This window comes from Apteryx rowi, unplaced genomic scaffold (assembly GCF_003343035.1).
Source record: "Apteryx rowi isolate R43461 unplaced genomic scaffold, aptRow1 scaffold_508, whole genome shotgun sequence".
Classification (NCBI taxonomy): Eukaryota; Metazoa; Chordata; class Aves; order Apterygiformes; family Apterygidae; genus Apteryx; species Apteryx rowi.
In genome coordinates this window covers 219,802-236,707 of record NW_020450770.1, presented here as the reverse complement: position 1 = coordinate 236,707, position 16,906 = coordinate 219,802, and the positions used below count along the sequence as shown (strand labels likewise).

Here is a 16,906-nt window from a genome sequence, read left to right as displayed (position 1 = left end):
ATATTGAATATGCACTGTTTAAACACATTCATTATCAAACACCAATGTATCACAGTAAAAGATTTGCATACATTTTTGACATAGGTATATCTATGAAATTTATATCTTTTACAGTTACCTTTAATTAATGACTTTCAATTAATAAAACTATGTGATAAATATTTTACTGTGACTTGTAACTACAATTAAATATTTTTCAATGATACTACAGGGTAACAAGAAGCTAATGTCTCTACAATAGTCATCAGAGTAAAAGTTAGCACTGACAGCATGCTGATACATGAAGTGCCCCGTTTCTACTTTATCTAAAACAGTCAATTAGGGTAATGTACAACCCATGTGGCTGGCAAGGGGTAATTAGCTTCACCCGCAGTACAATTAAGGCATACATTTTATGTAATCTGCTATTACAATCTACCCACATGAATTTCAACAAACTATATTTGTGAGATTTTTAGAACTCCAAGCATATTTTAGAAGAATCATTCAAATTAAATTTTACTGGATTTGTGCAGGTCTTTTTACTGGATTTTCAAGCAGGATTAATTGATTTACAGCTAAACAAAATTTCAAACCAACGTCTACTGAACTCTAAGGAAGCTCTTCCACTCGTTTCAAAAGTGGAAAGCAGATCCCTTAAATAGCAGTACCCACACGTCACAAGGTTCAGCAGTTCAGTAAAGATAAGCATCAGAATGTTTGATTACTTATACAAACCTTAGAAACTTTTCAAATAAGAGTTTCTCTGGAGGGTCCCTGTATTTCTGTGCTGAAAATCCCTTGAGAATCAGTTTTGACATTTCTGTTTTTGGCTTCAGCCAAACCCAGGAAGTGTAGTTGTTTAGGGAGAAAAATATTTTTATATTTTAAGTTAACCAAATTTCTCTAAACATGGCTTTGCCTGAGTCCTGGGCAAATGTTCAGATAAATTCTATTATTTTATTTTATTTTTTAAGAAGTTCATCCATCTTCAACACTATCAAAACAATTTGCATTATCATCTCAAGGTATGTTCRGTGTTTATATCTCTGTCTAAAACATTGATCATCTCCAGTTATTTTAAGTTTGAAATTAATACAGTCCCTTTTCTTCCTAAATGAACACAGTATGTGTTRTATAGCCATGAATCAGGACAAAAGTAGTTCCTGTAGGAACAGGAATATCTTAACAGGAATAAATATATTTTAGGATATATTTAATATAGATTGACTGAGCTGGTTGGATAGTGAGAATTTTTTTTTTCCTTCCATAGGAAGATTTTAACTTTTAATTATTAAAAAAAGTAATAAATCAGAAAACCAAAAAGTTTAGTTTTAAGTTTCCATTAAAAAATATGGTTGGTGATTTTATTTTAATGAAAGTATTGTGTTGAAAAATAGTTTTAACAGAAAATGGTAGTATCAGATTAATGTATTTCTTCTGTGCTTTGTTTTGTGAGAGATTAGAGTATAGGGAATTAGCTCTGTTCAACACATCATTGTCATGGTAGCCTTTAAATGTGTTCCTGTCCCTGTTAGCAGTAAAAAAACAGAGTTGCCATATGTTTCTTTTCCATCACCACTACGTTACTGACATCAGCTCCAAGCCTAGTAACTCACGCTGCTGCAGTGAATGTTTCTGTGGCTTCTGTAGCACGTATTTCAAGCAGTAGAAGCATATGTTTGCTTGTTTGCTGTCCAGAATAAACATATTTTTAAACATTTTTTTGTAAATTTTGACAATTCTGCATACAGCAATATGACAGGCCATTTGCCTTATGGTAGAAAAAAATTGTCTGACAGTAGAGCTGGATGTCTTTTAATTATCTCTGCTCATTAAACCTCATTCCAAGGAGTACGGCACCTAAGTCAATTGCTAGAGAAGGAATTTAAAATATGAAAATTCAAATCTGTTCCATTATTTCTGTAAACTCAAATGCAGTACAACAGCAAGGCCCACTAACCTATTGGGCCGCTTGATGCAACATGTGCTAGTGTTTCTCATACATCGATAGATATGAACCAACACCCACACCTCAGCCTGCGTAATTAAAGCATCCTCTTCTGTCAGGTTTCTCTCCTGTGACCTGTCAGGTATGAGTAGTTCTAACACAAGATAAAATTAGCACAAGCACAGAGCTCTTCAGAGAGGAAACAAGGTTTTACATTAGCAGTGTATACTCTACCTACAACCTAGGATCTACCTAGATCTACCTATAACATCACATAGTGTTTGGTGTCCCATAGACAGGCTGTACTGAGGTAATTCTAAAGGAAAGGCATTTATATTGATTTATTGTTGTATGTTATATTATCATTTTATCATTAAAATTGGAAGATGCATATTCTTACTCTGAATATAGTGAAATAATATTATGTGACTTTATTAGTGGCTGGCACATTTCACTTGTCTCAACAGGAGAACGGGCAAAGAGTTGCAGTAATGTCAAATTCAATAATTATAGCAGTGAGTCATTGCTACAGAGCGAGGAGAAATATGGAAGTCATCTTGTCTTACATTTTTCTTAAAGAATTGTGGGAGGAAATTATTTTCATGTGCTGGCAGCAAGAAAGTTCAGAGCCAAAATAAAAATCTGTTTGAGTTGTCAGAATGACTTACTTTATTTTTCAGGTTTTTGACAGTTTACAGAGCCATCATGCCTACTGTTTGCGGAGTTCCAATTCTATTAGGAACAAAATAAAATTATATAAAGAGTCCATGAATTTACCATGTACGTTGCTGCTTGAGTTTGGACTAAAATTAGAAATGGGAAAGTATTAGTATTGTTTTTAGGGTTTTTTTGGATATTATTGCTATTTTTCTGAAGTCAAAAACCAGCTGTGACCTTCCTTTCTTCATTTAGTTAGTACTTTTAGGTCAGTCATTCTAGAAGTGGCAGGAATAAAGGTGGTGAACAGTCATTGCAACTCAGAGCTGATAAACGAGTTAGTAAACCTCCAGATTTTGTGAGGTGATTTAAGAAGTCTGTCATCTTCCACTCTATGTAGTTTCTTTTATTTCTCCAGAATCTTCTTTCTTTGATAGTGGCTTTTAATTTGCTTCAAATGATTGCTTATTATCTCATCTTCTGTTACATTCTTGTTAGTTACCCAATTTTGATTTATGACAAAACTATTAGAGTTTTGGCTTCATTTTGTTTGTTTTCACTAGGAGAGTACCACTGCCCTAAAAACTAAGTTAAAGACTTTCCCCTGGAAAAGTAGGTTATGTTTAGGCAGAAGCTTTTTCTCCTAATGTAGAAAAAGGATGCAAACAGGTGCCCAGGCAGTCTAACCATAATCTTAAGGGTAATAGTTCTGACTACATTGCCATGCACTCTGCAACCCAGAACAGTTCAAACTCCCAGGGAACTCCCAGGTGGACGATGCTGTATTTCTATCTAGGAGACAATGTTTTCATTGAATTTACAAATTAGCACACACGAGGATGTTTCTCTTCGTACTTTAATGGGATCATTATAAGTTAAAAAGGTTGAATACCAGGGTTAGGCTTTCTGGATAGTCACCACATTATATTTAATTGCACATTTAACAAGATTTTGGCAGTCTTTTTAGCTTCAGCCTCAGTGACAGCAGATTTATTCTAGAGCGGTTATTTAGATTTTGTCTCCTGTTTACCACACAGTATCTATCATTAAGTATTTGGAAGATGTCTTTATTATAGAAGTGCTTTTGCTATTTAGAGACAACTGTTACTGTTGGGAGACACTATACAGTTTTGTAACATGTTGAGGAAAAAACGTATTGGGAAACTTCGCAAGAAGCCAGTGACTTTTAATATTACTTCAGTAGATATATATCACTGCTTATGTTTTATTCATTTATAAATAAATGATTTGTGATCCCTCAATAATTAATCAAAACATTTTTGAACAAAAATCTGACCTTAGAAGAAAGCTCCTATCTGTGTCTGGGGGAGTTTTTGTTTGTTTGTTTGTTTTTTACTTACTATTACTACAATTAATGTCTAGAGTTAAAAGAATAACCTGAGCATAACCTCTTATTGAGTCTTCTTAAATAACCAGGCCAGTGGGCTTTGATTCACAAAGGGACTTAAGTACCTAAATATCATTGTAAATGGAACTGAGGTAACTAACACAATTCATAAAAAGTCTACCCAACTGTTTAGGAAATCCATCATTTTTAGGGTTGGGGTTCATTTTACCAAACTGAAGCTATCTAAAATTTAGTTATCTACTTCACAAAGATCATTTCAGCCTATCTTTGTAATGACTGGAGAAAGATAAACACCTCTAGAAGATCATTTTGTGCTATGTTGAACACCTCTCTAGGACTTCTACTTTGCAGTATGAGTTATCAGCACCAAAATCAGCTGGCTAGTTACCGCATAGCAAACTAAGCCAACTAACATTGCATTTCCTTCTTAGTTACCTTTTTTGAAACCTAAGCAGATATGAACCACAGATTAAAGGTCTAAGGGCCCAGTAAGTGGGAAATGTTAGTTAAATTCCCTCCTCAACCTCAGGTGTTTCAAGCCTAGAGGACAGAATAATGGCAATCTTACAGGCTGTAAAAATGGAGGTGCCTTTCACACGGCTAACACAGAGGACAGACAGCGTGAGCTTATATATGTCTGTACTTGTCTGCGTAGACATATTCCCACAACACAGGAACATGTGCTGACCAGCAGGTTAAATGCAAGGCTCAGACATAGGTGCACTCCCCTCCTATTGAAGCTGAGAAAAATGGAAACCCACTGAAGAGAGGACTCAGAATAGGAAATCCTGGGTTTAGAATTCTGATCCCTGTTCATCCATTTTATTCAATGACCCTTTCAGTCAAAATTAAGAATCACTCCCTTGAGGAAGGATCAGAATTCAGGATTCCTTTCTGCCAGCCAAGTGGAATAAACAGGACAGCAGAGCGAGACATTTTAGCCTACAGAGAGAGACAAAAGCGAGGTGGGAATTCAGAGGCATCCCTCTTCAGTATTTTCCAAAGGCAAGCTTTGATGTGTCCCTCTCCATTCATCATGTTGGATCTTTTAAATCCTATTCTGAGACTCCTGTTTCTCTCGATTTAATGATTAAGAAACTTAGGCCTTTACTCCTGTTACGAATTCCAGGTCCCAGAGATTTATGCCCAAATCTTCAGTACAGTGACAGTGGAAATTGCAATGATGAAGTGGGATCTTAACTCATTAAAATACTTAAGACCATGCACATCAAGGTATTTGAGGTGATACTCTACATCTCTTATGGTAGCTGTTAATATTTGCTATGAGCTAATAAAACTTGCTGATTTATGCACAAACTATTTCACCTACAAATCTGGGTATGCACTGTAGATGTCTTAGCTATTTCATTGCTTTAAGTGAAGGACTGAGTGATCTCTAAAAGCTCTCACAGAAAAATTTTAGAGAAAGAAATAGCTAAAGTTTACATGCTGGGAGTCCTACTGACCTCTTACTAGTGCCATTAAAAAAAATCTATTTTCTGTTATTTCTGAGGTCAAGTGCTCTGTAAGCAAACATTGAAGCAGAAGCTATTTCTTTTACTTTTAATAACACTTAACACACTACTCTTTTACATGGATTAATGATTACCTTTATTTCTTATCTTTTTTAATGTCTCATTTTCCATGTTAAATCTTTATAACTGCGTGTTCCAGTAATATACAACTGTTTTAGAATGTATTTGGAATTGTCCCAGGTTCATCTGTAAAACTCATCAAATACTGTGTGAACAGAGCTAAGCTGTTTATGTTTGAAAGAAGAAATCCAGGTGATATAATCACTTCAAAAGGAAAAATTTCTCGTGTAAATGTGATAATTTTTTTAGGCTGCCCAACAGATCTTTATGTAACATTTTTTTAGAACTATACTTTCCACACAATATGCTTTGTTTTGGTTTCAAGGGACTGCAGATAATCAAATTGTGTCACACGGTAGGAATGGTGAAAAGCAAAACAAGCTTAAGAGAGTTCTTCCTCACCGTCTGTTTGTATAGGTCCCAAGCTGCCAATGCTACAATATCATATGGAAAAAATGCCGAGGGAATTTCTAACACTCGTGCTAGATAAGAGGTAGCAGTTGCAAATTTTTTTAATGTGCTGTTTCTCCTTAAGTACATGGAAAGCTGCTGTTCTCTAAATGAATGCTATCAGTCTTCTGTATTCCTCATAATTTCTTATAATTTCATAAGAATGGCATATGTCATCATATATTCTCAGAAATTAATATATTACACCGGCAATATATTCTCATACTCTTGTTTACTCTTGATTTATTTTCTAATGCTGTATTTGTTGCTATTTTAATTTCACTGTATGTAGCTAATGTAGACTTGTTCTTCTTGCTTATTCAAGCTTGGCTTTGCTCATCCCTCTTAAATTGGAAATCTGAATAATGTTTCCACCGTTGTCCTTGATCTTCAGAACTTTCCTTCTGAGAGCAAGTGGGAAGGCTGGAGATGTAGTCCAGAAACTGTTCCTGGCCTTTGACTGAAATGAGCTATATTTTTTATTTTAACCTACTTTCCTTTGTCTCCTTCCAGAACAACCAAGAGGAACTCTACCCTGAATCCCCATCTTTTCTAAGATATGGCAGTTAAGTCTTGCTGGTTACTCAGAGTTTAGTTTAAAGGTTCAATCCTACCAATCTGAATCTGAGGATATAAAAGAAATTTATTGAGCTGTGTCTGAATTTCAGTTTTCCAGATTTAGAGAGGGAAAAGACAAAATACAGAGTGGTGAAGTGACTTGTGACAACAGGTTGTGTGAATTTGTTTAAAGGAGTGCATAAATGGTAAGATATTTGCTGCCACCTGGGAGTTAGCAGGCACTTCAGTCCACAGAGGGCAGGACAGTGCTATGAAGACTTGCTTCCTCAGGCCAGGCTAGTATTGACCCACATGGCTTCAAGGAAAGCTCAGAAAGAGCAGAACTAACCCCTTCAGACCCAGTTTTGATGTTGTAATGCCAGCTCCACGGTATCATTTTTTTCCTAACTCTCCATTGGTGAGGCTGATTCACAGCAAAGGGATTACACCTTGACCCAATGGCTCATATGCACACCACTGCAAGATGGTGACCTTACCAGGGCTGCTTGCTTCAGGTTTACAACTAAGCTAAGCTTTATCCTTGTAAAGTCACTGGAGACCTATCAGACAATTGGTGTTGAGGGWAAGTCAAACATAACTGGCAAGATCTAAATCTGTGCTGAGTAGAATGTTTATAAAATATCAGTGAAAGAGTATAAACTTGTAAATAATCCTAATGCCCTACCCCTTTGGGGAAAATATTGCAAAGCAAGTATTGCTCATTTCTTTATTGTTTTCTTCCAGTATCTGAATATTTTTTTATTGGACTAAGTGGGTTTTATAGTGTTGATTATTAATAAAATGATCTGGCCAGCATTGTCTTTCCTGATTTAAGTAAACAGTACCAGCTTTTTATACTGACTTTATGAGACTTCTGTGAGCTTTGGTGTTGCTGATATAGTGAGGCTGTATGGCAGTGTAAAATCAGATTGTAGATATCATGTGACAAAGTAATTTTTCTATCAACACAATCTCAGGGAAGTTTATTTTGTTCTGCAAAAAATTAGACACAGCTTGCAAAACAAGGCAAAAGTCCAATGAATGAAGATGGGATTAATTCCAGCCTTTCTTTTGTATGGAACAAAGAAATGAGCATGAGCAAAACTACTTCTTAGAGTAAACTTGTGCAAAACATAGGCATCCTTTGACAGAGTAACATGGTGATTATGGGCTAACTGGCATTGTAATTGGACAATAGCATAAGATGTTGACATTTATGATTTCTGTTCCTAGGTTGTTCCTTGCTAAGTATTTAGGAATCTTGATGAACTTTTATTATGTGGCTTACATTTTGCCTTAGCATTTCTATGCTATCCAAAGGTATTTGGCTGTTCACAGTATTTATATTTAATCCAAGGATTTTTTTTTGTGTGTGTGTGTGTGTGTGTCTATGTCTGTGTGTCTACTTGTCTACATATAAAATTTGCTCTAAGGATTAAATTAAAAGGTATTTAATCATGAGGCTCAGATCAGGTGAGAAGCAACATTAAAACCAAATGAAGGAATGTGGTGTAACTACTTTGGAAAGATAGCCCTGACAGTTCTCTTCAAGTTCTTAATGTGCCTTTGTTTTAACATCTTCATGCTTATCAGCTGGTGTCTTCTTTTTTAAAGAGACAGAAATTAATTGAAAATTTGGTGAAGTTTAAATCAGTCTGCAAGTGTGATTCTCACACTCTCTAGAGGTGCAAGGGCTCTTTCTGTTCCTTCCCATCTTGATAGGGCTCAGTAACTCAGCATCCTTCTCCTACTGAACCTCACTGGGATTCTCAGAATAGGCTTTTCTGCAACTAGGTTCCATGACAACTTTAATCAGATTGGTTTCATTTGTGTCTTCCATCCACCCAAAGATGTGTGCAAGACTACAAAATCAGTAGCCATGAACTTATTAAGGAAAGCTGCCATATGGTGTCTGTATATCCCTTCCCCTCCTCTCAAAGAAAGCTTCAAATCTACAGTTTTGTGGGAGAAGTGGGTTTTATTGAAATCTCCTCCTCATCTCAGAAGAAAGTCTTCATCCTAACCACTAATGTGTAGACTAAACTGAGTTAGAGATGCTTCCCTACTCCTGCTGTGGACACTCTGACCACTTTGCAGCTAGGTATCTAAGGAAAAAAAATGGAAGAATGATATTCCAGTAAAGTCATTTGTTTTTTTATTCATCCCAAGTCACTGGATGAAAAACAACAGCTATCTAAGAGGCAGGAACCGCAAGTAATGACTCATAACTGCTCCCCTTGTTCACTGTGTTTGTGCGAAAAGCCTGGGAGCACTTTTTCTAGGAGAGTACTCCCAGATGTTAATCCCAGTAGGAAAGAGACACCTTTCCTGTCTTGCACACTTAAGCCCTACTTCTGCTCCTTATGAATTTTGCTTTAGATATTTAAGAGATGTATTATTGCCTCTCCAATAACCCTAGAAGAAGCAGAACTGATGTTTCTCACCTTCTCTTCAGTGGAGTGGGCGATCCCACTACATATCATGTTCTTTGCTGCTGGCCTGATGGCTCTTGTATTTCTCCTGCAGAGCTTTAATGAGTCAGGTGGTGGATGCTCCTTCCCCCCTTTTCTTGTTCCAGTGGTTAGGGCTTCTCCCTGGGCCATGATCATTATGGTTTCATCTCCCTCAAGTAGAGACTGAGATCTTGTTTCATCCTTCCTGAATATGAGCTATTATGGCAATAGATACCTTTCCCTTCCAGCAATGTTTTAAGAAAAAATATGAATGAGCATGCTCAGACATCTGATTTAGGTAGCTATAAGCAGGAAGTAGTTTTGGCTGTGTGTCAGTCTCCCAGTGATGTCTGTCTCTCAGACAGAGAGCAGAGGCAAAAGAAAACTTTGTGTGCAGCGTTCTCTTCAGCACTTCCCTGTGCGTGTGCCTGTTACTGTGAATTCAGGTCAGATGTGCCCAGCTCCCCCATTGTTCCCTGGTGGAACAGAGGTGCCTCTGTCAGCATCCTTGCAGCGTGYGTGCTTAGCCTGGGGCATTGCTGCACTGAGCATCACATAGCCTGTGAAACGTGTTGGATCTGGGCTCAGGTTCCTAGCTCATGGTTGTGGTTCCAGCTAGCTGACAAGGCTCGTTAAGCAAAGGGGTATTTAGTGTTGCAAGCTGTGAAGACTTTTGTGGCTTGAGCTCTAAGTTATTCTCCATTCATCATTCAGGGACAGCTTTGGCAGAGGAAGGAATTGAACTGGGTTGCTGGCTCTGGCTGTAACTGGTGGAATTAAAAATTCTGAAAGTCTTTGAAATACTCTTTAGGGGCCAGGGATTAATAACACAGCTGCCATTAACTGGGAGTGATGTTTCTGTGCCACAACAGAGACACCAGCTACTCAAATACTCAATTATTCTATCAGTGTTTTCCAGATCTTTGGGCACCTCTCCTTGTTCTCTTTTCTGTCTCTGACTCCCTCCACTTTCGCATTTTTCAGAGTAAACTCCTTGTACTCAGTTCTGTTTTGGGGCAGGGACTATGTCCTAATGTAGATATGTTGAAACATCCTGAATTTCCTCATCCTACACCTGAAACAACAAGGAGGTTGAACCAAAACCCAAGACATTTCTGAGGTTTCTGTGTGTACATCATAGAAGGCAAATCTTCTGTGGAAAGAGACCTGGATCTTTTATGGTTCCTTTTGGTGACACTGATTGTTTTCTCTTGCTGTTTCAGGCTTTATTTAAAAGGTCACAGTGGAACTGCTGGAAAACAGAGTAGCCTTATCTTACATGGTGCTGAATTCAGTACTAAAGATGCTGACAACGACAACTGCATGTGTAAATGTGCACTCATGCTAACTGGAGGTGAGTACAGCTCTGAAAATATGTGGTACGTTGGCAGGAATCTTTTCTGTTTTCCTAAAGCAACTATGGGTGAAGTGGCACTCATGATGTGCAAGTACTGTGTGAAAGTGCCTCTTATTATTATTACTCCTACTCTTTTTTTTTTTTTTTCATGTATATTGTGGTAGTCCAGTACTCCAAGATTCCGATCAGCAGGGAAGGGATGATTCATAGATGCAGTCAGTATACTTCTGCACTGAAGCTGTTGCAAATCAATTCAAACAAACTGACAATGTCAAGAGGGAAAGAATAAGTCAGTGTTATTGTTGAAGCAAGAAAGGCAAAGAAGAGAGAAGAAACTAAGAGATTAAGGAGGGGGAAAAAACCTTATTAGAAGTGAGAGAGAAATCAGCTGGAAAAAGAAGAAGGTGGGAAAATAGACAATAAAAGGTAAAGATTAAAAGCAATACCAAAATTCTGAGGCCTGTCAGAACCTGATTTTGTATGGCTTTATCATTTCACCTAGGAGGATTATGCTATTATTGAAATCATTACAATGATTTAGCTATCTGTCTTCTACAACATAATAAAATAGCTAATAAATGTAATAAACTTAGCTAATGTAATGGCTAATTCTCTCACCTATGAAAGACTAGAATTGCAACCCCCCTGTTCAAATTGTGACACTTAGCTATTCTGGAACATTTAAAACAATATCCTTTCTGAGCAGAGATGAATTGCAGAAGAAAAGAGAGGGGAGTCAGCAGAGATGGAGAACAGAGAAGTAAGTTATACTGGGACAGTTTAAAGCACAAAATCAAGCTGGCTGCCAGCAAGTGAAGTGTATGTGACTGATATTTGTTGCCCCCACTGTGAAGGAGGAATATCTAAGAGCATCTCTCCATACAGACACCTAAACCTCTACCTCTTCTCTTAGAAATGGTGCTTATACTGAGTTCCCAACTGGGCAACTTCATTTCCATCTCTATAGCACACCACATTAAACCAAAAATACTTGCACTGTAATTCTTTGGTTCACAGACTGAATGAGCAAGAAAGGCCCTTTTCTTCTCATCTGATCTTGTCAGAATCTCCCACAGTGATTTCTAACTTTCCTGGAAAAAATCCTACAGCATATAAATTATTCAGTATTTTGGATCAGACTGTTAAGCTGATATTACTTGTGGTTACTGGCACTCTGGCTGGATCCACTCAGGCCACATTCAGGCGTGTATGAGTCTCTAAGGCTATCATCTGCTGACAGAAGATGGGTTCCCATCACAGGGAATTTGTATCAAATGCCCAACCTATATTCTCATTTTCCTTTTGCTGATTGAAAATTATTCAGTTGGGAAGAGTGTTTAAGGAGTCAATTTCTAAAACTGTTCTTACTTCCTCTAATGATATCTTATTAAAAGTCAACACGGAAAACTTCTTCCAGCAGACAGGTCATCAGAAAATACCTTCCCATTCCTGTAACAAAAGAAGTAAACTAGGTAGTTCTGGATCAGATAATGGATCAGAAATAACAGTTGATTTTAACTAAAATTAGGGACTTTTCCCATTAAAGACAATGCTAAATTAGTATGTGTTACTTCCCAGGCAGGTCAGAGTCTAGCAAGAGGAACTCCTAAATGTGAGTTGCCTCTGTGTTGACATGCAGAATCATTCATGAGCTGCCTGGAAACACCTCTACTCCCAGACAGCTAATTCTGGGAGCAGGAGGGTTTTGTTTATTTGCCTGTCCTGACTTGCATGGCAGGTCAATTGCCCTGCTAAGGTCAGCCTGCTGTTGAACAACCATTCCACAAGGTTCACATATATTTTGCTGCAGCCGCCCTGTAAATCAACAGGAAAATCACATTTTGGAATATACTGGTAACCAATGAAGGGAATAAGGAGGAAAGGGCTGAATTACCAAAGGGTGAGCAAATCAGGAATAGAACAAATCACAGGAGATACAATTAGTCTTTGGGGATGGGTGATTGAAGCAGCTGTTCAATACTGAGTAATTTATTGTTCTTCAAAAAGAGAAAGACCTTAATCATGCAAACTCTTTAAAAAATGCAGATAGGTCTCCCTGCTAGAGTTCTCCTCAAACACTCCACTGTACTTTGCTCCATGAAGCAGRCTTTCTAATTCCTTGAGAAGTATCAGAAATTTAATTAAATGCCAAAACATTTATTCAGTAAGTAGATTTCACTTTTGTGTCACAGAAGAAGATTGATCAAGAAAAGTGGCAGTGATAACAGGTTCTGGAAAACCCCTCTTCTTTTCCAAAAGATATGTACTTAACTGTACAGACTGTCATCAGACTGCCTGTTAGTTTTGGCAGCATCACAGACAGCATTTTAATGAAGAATGATATGAAATCTACATGCAGGTTTCTAGCTATCTTGACAGTTTGGGTGATCCTCTTATCTCTATGAGGTGAACTGAATATATATATGTCAGGAATAAAGGCTGAGATAAACTGAAGCACAAGACTGTGATATGGTTATAGTCAAGGCTGAAAATAAAAATGTAAGGAAAACACACATTTCTCTCCATGATCTTATTAGCTGTCACTTTTTTTTGTCTATATCAAAACTATTATTTTTTCACCCCCTCCTTTCTCTCCTCCTTCTTCCCCAGAGTAATATATATATATAGTTAATATATAAGATATATACAATATATATTTTATTCTGTGTGAGAATATTTATAGTAGCATAAACAGAACAGTTTTTTTTCATGATTCTTGTTCTTCTAAGAGCCATGCTATGTTACTTGACTCTGTCTTAACACTGGTTCCAGGGAGTGGCTTTCAAAAGTACATGCATGAGCTGGGTTCTTAGCCCCTATTAACTTTATATGATAGTTGAATGCTTTAACAGCCTTTTGTGCCTTGGAAAACTTCATTTCAGTGACCTTGGTTTACTCTAAAGGAAGACAAAACACATTTATTCAAATAATTTCTTCATTTACATGTAACATTTGTCAAAATAGTATCTTTTTTTATATTGTGAAAATAGCTGTCAGACACTGGTGCAATATCTCAGGCCAGTCAACTGAACAAAGGTTGTAACACTATATCATTTCAAACATATTCTAGAAAAGTGCTCCAGTGAGCTACATACACTTTTTTTTGCAAAACAGTACAGAAAATGTAACAAATTGTCATCAGAAAGAAGCACCAAGTAGGAGATATTCAAGGCCCTTCAGACAGACTTCCAATAGAAGAGCACTTCAAGTCTCTGGAGCAGATCCTTGGGCAGAAGACCAAGTTAGAGCATGCTGCAAAGATACCACCTGTCAGCTGAGCTCCAGTAGTTTTTTGTGCAATCGTCTACAGTCACTGCAAAGTGATTCATTGTAACTTGGCCACAATGAAAGACTCCTAAGGTAATTTGCTTTGTTTTGTATTTGCCACAGGTTAGGATGTTTACATGGGTGGTTACCTTGCCTCAGGTGATATGTGGGAACTTTGCAAAACTTCTGATCCCTGAAATAGCTCAACAAAGTGACAGAGAGACTTCCTAGACGTCTAGCTAGGGTTGAAACAGCATAGAATTACTGAAATAAGTTTTTTTTGTTTGATTCAAGCAGTCATATTGGATCACAGCAGAATTCCATCCAGCTGCAGTTTCCTGTCTCTGACAGTGGTCAATAGCAGATGCCTAGGGATGAGTGTAAGAACTATGCAAAATTATGACATTCCTAGAGGATCCTCCCTGGCTCAGTCATTTGCATCTCAGGAGCTTCCTGAGCCAGAGAAGGTTTCCATGTATTTAGTAAGCCTCAATGCATTTCTCTTCCATTAAGTTAGAGACTTCTCAATGACAATCCTAAACAGTGGAGCACATGTTGCCTGTTGTTTCATTGCTTCTTTCTCAAAGCGGTGAATTTTATGAATGTCTGTCAAGAGCAGTATGAGGATTCTTGCCCTGAGTTAGAGGGAAGTTCCTGGCTGAATATAGAAGTCTGTCCATACATTATCTAATCAGAAAGAAGACAGTTCCTCTTATATCTTGTTTGAAACAAAAAATTTGAAAGTAGCAACCTCAATGCACTTAGAAGAAACCAACCTGAACCCCTGGATATATGTCCACTTGTGCATGGAAGTACCAGTTTTTAGATTTTATGCATTTTGTAGCTTTCATAAAGATCTTATATATAAACCACCACTCATGGAGTATCATTTATATTGCCTATCATTTTGTAGGCAGAAAAATATAACCACCATGTAGATAAGAAGTAATTGGTATATGATTAGATTTATCATAGAAGTATTAGAAATATTTCATTAGACACATGATTACTAAGCATTTTAACAAAATCATCACTATGATGATTATATGATTAAGCCATGTTTATAAGGCTTAAGTATGGACAATAGTAATAAAGTATTAGGAGAACACTAAGCCATGACTGATTTAACAATCAGTCTATTAATACATTTAGAAGAGTCAGATCATGGTCACCAGTGTGCAAGTTCCATGTTATTTTTACCACTTGATTTATTATTTTTTTAGAAAGGACTATGTTATCCAGTTGATATGGAAAGCTAATGCCTTCTCATTTTATATCCTGACAGCTAAATTCTGATTTAATCTTCAGAATATAAACTGCTAAGTGATAGTCTGGTCAATCCAATACTTGAATGAGTCACAGAAAATAGGCCTCGAAAAGATCTGCAGAGGTAATTTAGTCCCTCTCTGGTAGAAGTTCTTCTCTACCTATTTATTCCTGTCTTTCTTTCATTTTAAGGATTTCTAATGATAGAGTTCTTCAGTTTCTCAGTACAATCTATTACAAGCTAAGCTACACTTAGTATAGGAAAGCTTTCCTTGATATCTAAACTAAATCTACCAAGTTTGTTCCATCTCGTCTATCCTCCATTATTGGAAAGAATAGATCATTCGCTGAATTCCTTTGAAAATCTGCTCTTTTCAGCAGTTTTTTATAAATTTGAGACTATTGGCATGACCCCTTCTGTCTTTTGATTTCTGGACTAAGCAACCCTAAATCCTTCCTCTTACTTTTGCTCTTCTGGACTCTGTCCAGTTGCTCCACATATCACTTGAGGTGTCATCCAAAACTGGACCCAGTCTTCTAGCTGAGAAATTATCAGTGCAGAGCCAAGTAGAGCCTAAGTATTGCCAGCTAACTGCTTTAAAGTACATAATGTCAGAAACGTTTGTATCTTTCATAAAAGAAATTGCTACAAATGATGAAAAGACTATTTCAATATTTTTGTGGTAGAAATTGTTCTTATTTAACTGCTTTGCTGCCAAATACATTAAACTTTATGAACAAACCCAGAGGGCTAGAAATAGATACTGACTTTGTATAAGATCCATTTATTCCATAAAGCTGTACAAATCTACTGCTCAAACATACTTTGGGTCTTATTGAGCAGATCATATTGATCTTTTTGTATCTGGAGGCAATCAGAGAACTCAGGAGGCAGAAGAGAGACAGTTGTGTAAAGAAAGGGTCTATCACCAACGGCACATAGTTTAGACAGCTTTTCCCTTAGTTTGTGAAAGGCAACTAAGAGCCTCTCATCAGAGCCAGGAGAGGTAAACCCTTAATGCACTCTAGATTTACAGTGATGAGCACCAGGTTACTAACAAAAAAAATTACTTATAGTTTGAAATGAGGCTCAACCTTCAAATGTTTGCCTATATACATGTACTAGGCCTGAATTTATATAACGTACAAAAAATGGAAAGTTGTTAGCTTTGGCATACAAAAGCCTTTTCTATGTTGTTTTTGACAATGAAGTGTCTCCCATATAAAATTACACTTCTGACTCTAGAAAACTATTATAAAAGATAGCCAGTTTTTTCTTGTAATACCAGTACTTATTGGTTGCTTTTTTTTACAAGAATTTGTAGAAATGGTCTCACTACACATTCATATTCAGCCAAAGACAYAGAAAAAGCAGTTCTGTGGAGATGAACTGTCTGGTTATAGGTGGCTGAAGGTGACTGAAGTATTCAAAATGCACTTATCTAATGAAAAGAGCTGGCATCAATTTAATAGCTTTTCAGGGGTAATAGCAACAGTAATTAAAGAGCAAAACATAGGAGTCCACACAGCGTGAGTGTGTTTTTACGGCTTCAGAAGACCAGCTGTCTATAGTGGGGATTCATGTTTATTTGTATAGCTGAAACTTTCAAACAACTTAGCAATGCATTATCTAAATTATTTTTTGTTTGGACAGTACGTTTTATGACCAAAGTATTTTTATTACAAACAGAAATGGTAGCACTGCTTGTGGTATACAAACAAATTATTAGAGGTGAGCTAACCTCAAAAGATCGTAAGGCTCCCTCAGTTCAAATAAGCAACTAACAACTTGATCACAGAAACTTAAAGAAACTACCTGTGTTTCTGAGTAAAAACTCTCTTAACCTTCTCATGAAAGCCTCCTCTTTATTGCCTCACTAGACACTTTCAAAACTTGCTTCTACTGTTATTTCTCCTAATGTCTATTCTTCATGATTCAAAGTTCCCATGGAAATCATTGCCAAAAGTTGTGACTGAGGCTAAAAGCTTACTGTTATTCAGAGA

The 16,906-nt window shown here is 37.0% G+C and overlaps 1 protein-coding gene across 1 annotated transcript in view; it reads left to right on the top strand.

Annotated features, from left to right (window-relative positions):
- The window catches only part of ANGPT1 (angiopoietin 1), a 167,007-nt gene that overhangs the window by 144,962 nt on the left and 5,139 nt on the right, over nucleotides 1-16,906 (top strand). Inside the window, exon 8 of the mRNA XM_026080009.1 lies at nucleotides 10,236-10,366. Coding sequence (XP_025935794.1) covers nucleotides 10,236-10,366 — 131 coding nt within the window. The remainder of the gene's footprint in view (nucleotides 1-10,235; nucleotides 10,367-16,906) is intronic.